The sequence below is a fragment of the Lipotes vexillifer genome, unplaced genomic scaffold (genome assembly GCF_000442215.2).
Source record: "Lipotes vexillifer unplaced genomic scaffold, Lipotes_vexillifer_v1.1 scaffold469, whole genome shotgun sequence".
NCBI lineage: Eukaryota > Metazoa > Chordata > Mammalia > Artiodactyla > Lipotidae > Lipotes > Lipotes vexillifer.
Window position 1 is genome coordinate 2228046 of NW_006788006.1, and position 7599 is coordinate 2235644.

Genomic DNA, 7599 nt, shown 5'->3' on the forward strand with positions numbered 1-7599 from the left:
GAGCTGGGACACCTGGTAGGCGTCAGAGCCTTGCGGGATCCCCCGAAACCCCATTTGGGGCATCCCATCATCGTCCTGTGAGATCCCAGCTCCTCCATAGCCAGCCCTGTGCTCTGCCCTGTAGATGACCAGCCGCCCCTTCTGCTCCCAGACGTCCAAGTGGCCCCCAGACCAGGTGCTCCTGCCACCCCAGGGGCAGCCGCTGGCCCAGTGAGGCTGGTGTGCACAGTCACAGGAGCAACAGTCCCCCACACGTGCAGGGGAGCCCACCAGGTCCCCGGCGAGGCGGAGGCCTCGTTGCACTTGTGCCTCTGGACTCTCTTCCTCTCTCTGTTCTCACTCCATCTAACCCGCAAGGTGTGGCTTGCTGAACTAACCCAGATCCAGACATCGTGTTCCTTCTGTTCACAAAACCATTTTTAATATTTTGACAGGAAAAGTAAAGGTATCAAACAAAAGCAGATCATTCCAAAGGTAAACACGTGCGACACCGTCTGACACTGCCTTGCAAGCGCCTGGCTCAAGTTTTTCTGGAAAACTGGGGTGGGGGGGGGCGGGAGGTGACTTTTAACTTCTCAAGCTTCTTTGATTCCTTCCCTTTCCTATCATCTCCCCCTTCCCCTCTAGAAAACAGTGTCTCCTGTTGAAATGATACAGAGGTGTCTTTGTTTGGGTTTCCTAGAGGCAGGGCCTGTGATGGGGATCTCTGCACAAGTGGTGTTTAAGGGGGAGCTCCCAGGAGAAACCCGAAGTGGGGGAGGGAGGGGGAAGCAGTCTGGGCAGGGTCAGGACTGAGCCAGGAGGTGGGCTCAGCCTGGGAGCCCAGGAGTGTTTACCACAGAGCTTATCTCACCGAGAGGCGATGGGACCCTTCTGTCATATCCCCACATCAGGGGTCTTTAGCTGCGAGCCACCTCCAGAGGGCGGGATGGCTGCAGCACCTTGTGGGCATCCAGGGAGAGGAGGCCCTTCAGCCAGGGTGGTCCTGTCAGGAAGGGGGCAGCTGTGCACCGCGGGCAGCCAAGACCCCAGCAGCCGGCCTTGGGTCAAGTGCACCCAGACGCTCTGTCTAGTCTCTACGTACAGCGTGCAGACGGAGAGTATAAAGCAACCCCTCAGTCTGGCCAACAGGTGGGACAGCGCTAGTCCCCCTCGTCAGCGACAGTAAGGGTTGGCCCATGAGGGAGGGCTGGCCGGATGAGCGCACGTGGAAACACGGGGTGCTTGGCATTCCTTGAGCTGCGAGGAAGGAAGCCAGCACTCTGTAGCTCTTGGCTTCTGGGCACTCTGGCCACAAGAGGCTGTAACCAGCCCACCCGGAGGCAGCGCCACCCACAGGACACAGCCCAGGTTCAGTCCCCCTGTCACCGCCACCAGGCCCACCTGCCCCTACCCTGTCTCTGACAGCACAACCCCAAGACTGAGCCTCAGAGCTGCCACCTGGGAGGGGCAAGGTTGTGGCTCCGGGGATGTCCGAGAGGCCTCCCAGTGCCCGCTGGGGCTTTGGGAGGGCAGGCCGGACCCTGTGTTTCTATCCTAGAACCTGCTGGACTCCAAATCCCTGAAACTTATCATCAGTATGACCCTGCACGACCGCACCACCAAGTCCCTGCTGCACCTGCACAAGAAGAAGAAGCCGCCCAGCATCAGCGCCCAGTTCCAGGTAGGTTGCCCAAGGCGGCAAGAGGCGGTGCTGAACTCAGCCTGACACTCACGTGGCTGGGTCACAACAAACCCAACACAGGCAGCCTACTGTTATCCCAGGGGTTCCTGACCTCGTCACAGCTTGACATTTGGGGTTGGGTCATTCTCTGTGGTGGGGGCCATCCTGTGAGTTGTGGGATGCTCAGCAGCATCGCTTGCCTCCACCCACCAGATACCAGTAGCGTTGTCCAGTCACGACAACCAAAAAGTCTCCAGATCTTGCCAAATTCCCCTGGGGTAACAGAATCACCCTTGGTTGAGAACCACCAAGTTAAAAAGTCATGAATCAGCATGTGAGTTGATGTGACCACCAAACTGTGTCCTTAGGTCATGTTTCCCTTTTTTTACCTGGTTGCCAGGAAGCTCAGGGACACTTTCTTTCTTTTTTTCAGTGGGGTCCAATGGCCGCTGGCCCTTTTTTTTTTTTTTTAATTACCCCATGTAGGAACTACCACAAATCCTTTTTGGAAGCAGCAGGCCAGAGACTAAAGCCACTGCATCCATGGTCCCTTCTGAGGCTGACCCGTGTTTTAAATCCCAGAAAGAGTCTATCTGGTTCCACCACCTTCCCCGCACTGAGACAGAAGCAGGAGGGCCCTGGGAAGATGGTGGCTCTCAGCCATGGGGACCCCTCAGCTCCCTTGGGGGCTCCCCGGGGTAGCACAGCCTCCGGTCAGAATGTCCCGCTGCAACCTCCCATGTCCCACATCAGCACGGATGCCCCGCCGCCGATACAGGCAGGTGACCTGGCTCCCCTCCCACCGAGGAGTGTGTCCTCGGGGGTCCCAGCTCAGCACCTTCCCCCTCTCTCCCCAGACATCCCTTAATAAGCTCCTGGAGGCGCTGGGGAAGGCAGAGCCCTTCTTCATCCGCTGCATCCGCTCCAACGCCGAGAAGGTGAGGGGCTCCCACGTCTCAGGGGCGGTGAAAGCCAAGCCGAGGTCTGGTGGCTCGGCAAGGGGTGTTCCTGTTGGGGGGGGCGGTGCTGGGAGCGGGGAGGGTTGGTCAGGAGAGTCCTCAAGGAAGCAAGTGTCCACACAGGTTTCGGGAACTGTAAACGTGTGCTGTAGCCGGCTGCGGGTAGAGGGGGTCAGCAGGAGGCAGCAAGGGCAACCTGGTGACCAGCCAAGAATAGAGACGTCCCCTGGAACATGGCGGGGCCCCAGAGAACGTCTGTCCGAAGGGGGACAGGTCGGGGGTGCTCTTCAGATATATCCCAAAGGCAATCAGTGCAGAGAATGTGCTGGAAGGGAGAGGCTGAAATCAGGCAACAGAGCCTGCTTCTCATCCTGAACCTTCTGGAAAGACAAAGCACCAGTGGGGGCCAACAGTGGCGGGCTCAGCCCTTGCAGCCAGGCTTCCTTCTCCCCAGGGGTCCACCGGCCACTCCATCCCCTCAGGGACTTTGCTGGAGGCCATTTGGGACCTGGGCTCCCTCCCAGGCACAAACCGATCTCTGAGCAAGTGCCTCCTGGCAACTCTGTTCACCCACACTCTCTGTCTCCACTGTTTCCTGTTTCCCTGCCTCTCCCCTGCTCCTGGGACGCTCTGCTAACGTCCAGAGCCCAGCTTGGCCCTGCCAGGTGCCACGGCTTTCCGTCCCCAGGCGAGGACCTGGACTCACTCTGTCTCCCCTCCCTTCCCATTCCTGGTCCCCCAGTGGCATCTCAGAGATTTCTGTCCCCCTTCCCCACCTTCCACCAGCAGCAGAATGAGGCCTGTCTTCTCCACCCATTCGGATTTTGCCTCAGCTTTGGGCAACTCGGGAAACACTCCATCAGCACCTGCTTTGGACATGGGCCATGCCTGCAGATCATTCTTTGCTGTAGGGGGCGCTATGCTATGCTTTTTAGTGTATTGAGTAGAATCCCTTGTCTCCAAGAGCCCACCGCATACCAGGAGCCCCCCACCTCCCCGCACAACCCAATCATGACATCCCTCCCCTCATGCCATTCCCTCCCCTCCATCCACTTAAAATAACCCCCACCAGCATGAAGTCAAGGCCCCTGAGCTCTGGGCTGGAAGCTCACTGATCCAGCCTCATTTCAGCCCCTCCTCCCCCTCACCCCGACCCCTCCATCAGCAAGCGTCTCCCTGCATCCCTGTCCACCCCTCGGCTTCCCCTTCCTCCTTCGGGCCTTCACCGAGCTGCTCCCTGTGCGCCCCTCCGCCTGTCCTCTACTCGGCCCTCAGGACTCAGCCCAGGGTCCCCTCTCCTGTGACACCTCCCACGGGGGGCCCAGCAGTGTGTTCTGTCTGCCAAATCCCCACTACTCACCCTGATACGTGGCACAGGGTATGAGTTTAACAGGTTTGGAAAGGGGCCTTTAGGAAATAACTCTTTGCAGCAAATTATCTTGAGTGAGGGAGTGAGAAGTGGCATCTGTCTCCCGGACAACAGGGAATAGAGCAGATCAGATGGCCAAGTTTTCTAGAAGAGATGAATGCCTTAGGTATCACTGCTGAGTGGCCCCATGTCTTTATTCCAAAAAACACGTCTGGAGCAAGGAAAAAAAAAAAAACAGATCCTCCAGGTGCCCGCGCCTGCCAGGTTGGGGACATTCCCAGATCAGCCCCAGCCCACGGGTGTGCCCTGACTGCATCCGTATCTGGAGTCCCGAGGGATGGCAGTCAGGTGGGAATAGACACCTCTTCCCAGGGATCCCGTCCCCAGCCACCTGCAGGCATCTGCCCTGATTGCTCAATCCTGTTTCAGAAAGAGCTGTGTTTCGATGATGAGCTGGTGCTGCAGCAGCTGCGCTACACAGGCATGCTGGAGACGGTGCGGATCCGGAGGTCGGGCTACAGCGCCAAGTACACATTCCAGGTAGGATGCTCTCGTGCACATGTATGGCTGCCTGGGACACTAGCCACCTCCAGAAAGAGCACTTCTATGGAGCATGAGCCTGGCAGGTTACTTTCCATTAGGGTTTCTCCACGCTGGCAGGCACTGTTGGCATTTGTACCAGATCATTCTTTTCTCATGGTGGGGGACATAGTTCCTCGCAAGAGGTGTGTTAAACCAAGTGGGGAAGAGGGAACTGCACAAGCAGATCCCTGTGCAGCTCGGCCCTTTATTGAGCATCTTTTGTAATAACACACGTTTATACCCAACTCTTTTATTCTGTCAATCAGCAGCAAGGGGGCCCTGCTTCCTATTTTCCCAAAATGGAAACTGAGGCCCAAGGAGGTGATGACTTCAGAGATGACTCCCGGGGCTTTCTAGAAACACAGAAGATCACCAGTAACCTCAAATTGGTGAAGACCAAATTACAGCAGTTTCTCAACCACGTCACCATTGACACTTGGGGCTGGGTCATGCTCTGTGGTGAGGGCCGCCCTGTGCACCATTGGGTGTTGAGCAGCATCCCTGGCCTCCACCCGCAAGATGCCAGGAACACTATTCCCCTGAGTTCTGACAACCCAAGATGTCTCCATGTATCACTGAATGTCCCCAGGGGTCAACATGGCCCAGGTTGAGAACCCCTGGCTCATGCTGGGAGCTGGCGGCAACCGTGTGGTGCTCGAGTGAGCACTGGGCCTGAAACCAGAGGTGGCAGCACCTGGTCCCCATTCAGGCTTTACCCGTATGGCCTCAGGGACATGGCTTCATTGTGGCATGCCTCCCTTTTTCATCTACAGAATGGGAATATCATCTTTCTGATCCTGCATAAATAGGAAAGGCAAATTACCGAAAAGGGAGAAAATGCTGGTGTGTCTCATTAATGGCTTCACTCTTAAAAATTTGGCGTAATTGTTTACTTAAAAGGGGCATACCTTGGGACTTCCCTGGTGGTGCAGTGGTTAGGATGCCACGCTTCCACTGCAGGGGGCACAGGTTCTATCTCTGGTTGGGGAACTAAGATCCCGCATGCCGTGCAATGAGGCCAGAAAAGCGAGGGCAGTGTGGGGACATGCCTCCAGCTACGGTTCAGCCTTCTAATGAGGCAGACTGTGGGCTCCCCAAGAGCAGCTCCATCTCCTGGCTGCCCCCCAACACCACCAGCACCCAGCAGGTCCTCAGTGGTCACTCACTGACTGACTGAAAGATCGGTGCTCTATGTCTGCGACAGTCTTTCTTAAGCTTTAGACTGTTTCAGAAAGTCCAAGATTTTAGCTTTGTCAGTACTGTTCACATCAAACCAAGTTTTGCCTTCGGAAACTCGGCTTAACCAGGGAATTGCTGGAGCCCCGTCTTCTTGTTGGGTGGCAGAAACACTCACGCAGATTTTCCTTTCTCGGCCAAAATCACCCAGGATTTCACGGAGCAGTTCCAGGTACTGTTGCCCAAGAATGCCCAGCCCTGCAGGGAGGTTATCTCTGCCCTGCTGGAGAAGATGGACGTAGACAAGAGGAGCTACCAAATCGGCAAGACCAAGGTCAGTGTTTGCACCCCTCAGGGTGGCTGCAAACTGTTCCCCACCTTCTGCTAACACACAGGGTCCTCCCATGGCCCAAGCCACTCACTGAGAAATAAGGGGCTCTGCTGAGGAAGTGCGTTTCTTGGGGCCCAGCACGTTATTTCTTCCTGGAAGGCAGAGGGGCAGACCTAAGGTGTGGGGCTCAGGCATCAGACCATCACACCATAGCACAGGATGTTCAGGAATGAGTCAGTAACCTTTGTAATGTCTGGCAGCTCCCCGACAGGGCTCTACCAGATGTGACAAGTCTCCTCACAGTGCCCCAACGAGTTAATCATATAGAGTTACCATGTGGCCCAGCAATTCCACTCCTAGGTATCAACCCAAAAGAACTGAAAATAGATGTGCAAACAAATCCTTGTACATGTATGTTCATAGTGGCACTAGTCACTTGCCAAAAGGTAGAAATAATTCATGTATCCATCAACAGATGATAGACAAACAAAACGTGGGCCATTCACTTGGAGTGGAGTATTATTCAGCCCTGATACACGCTTACGTGGATGAACCTTGAAAACATCATGCTGAGTGAAAGAAGTCAGACACAAAAGGCCACAGATTGTGTGATCTCACTAATATGAAATGTCCAGAACATGTAAATCCATAGAGACAGAAAGCAGATTAGTGGTTGCCAGGGGCTGGGGGAGGGGGATTAGGAAATGACTGCTAAGGGGCACGGAGTTTCCCTTTGGGGTGATGGAAATGTTTCAGAGCTACATACAGGCGATGGCTGCACAATATGGTGAATGTACTAAATGCCACTGAATTGTTCACTTTAAATGGTTAATTTTATGTTCTGGGAATTCTATCTCAATATTTAAAAAAAAAAAAAAAACTCCCCTTGGTCAGGTCAGCCAGCACACCAGCTTGGTCTCACGTACTCCCGGGGTGGGTTGAGCAGACCTGCCGAGTACAGGGGTTCTGGAGGCCATGTTGACCCCGCCTGTGCCCACTCCCTGCTAGGTTTTCCTGAAGGAGACGGAGCGGCAGGCCCTGCAGGAGACACTGCACCGGGAGGTCGTGCGGAAGATCCTGCTCCTGCAGAGCTGGTTCCGGATGGTGCTGGAGCGCAGGCACTTCCTACAGATGAGGCGAGCGGCCGTCACCATCCAGGTCCTGAGGGGGCCCATGGGGCCTGGGGTGGGGGTGGCCGGGGACTCGCCCTCCCAGCCCCTGAATGCCCCATCCACTCTCAGGCCTGCTGGCGGTCCTACCACGTCCGCCGGGCACTGGAGAGGACACAGGCAGCAGTGTACCTCCAGGCCACGTGGAGGGGCTACCGGCAGCGGGCAGCCTACCAACTCCAGAGACAGAGCATCATCCGCCTGCAGAGCCTCTGCCGGGGTCACCTGCAGCGCAGGAGGTGAGCAGGATGGGACCAAGCCCCCCGCCCCCCCCCCCCCCTGCCACTGCAGGGGACACGGGTTCGTGCCCCGGTCCGGGAAGATCCCACATACCGCAGAGTGGCTGGGCC

At 56.3% G+C, this 7599-nt stretch overlaps 1 protein-coding gene across 1 annotated transcript in view; it reads left to right on the forward strand.

Moving 5' to 3' along the window:
• MYO9B (myosin IXB) overlaps positions 1 to 7599 on the forward strand; it is a 72152-nt gene that overhangs the window by 50391 nt on the left and 14162 nt on the right. The window contains exons 15-21 of the mRNA XM_007461000.1: positions 435 to 474; positions 1541 to 1663; positions 2521 to 2601; positions 4421 to 4531; positions 5961 to 6083; positions 7089 to 7238; positions 7322 to 7488. Coding sequence (XP_007461062.1) covers positions 435 to 474; positions 1541 to 1663; positions 2521 to 2601; positions 4421 to 4531; positions 5961 to 6083; positions 7089 to 7238; positions 7322 to 7488 — 795 coding nt within the window. The remainder of the gene's footprint in view (positions 1 to 434; positions 475 to 1540; positions 1664 to 2520; positions 2602 to 4420; positions 4532 to 5960; positions 6084 to 7088; positions 7239 to 7321; positions 7489 to 7599) is intronic.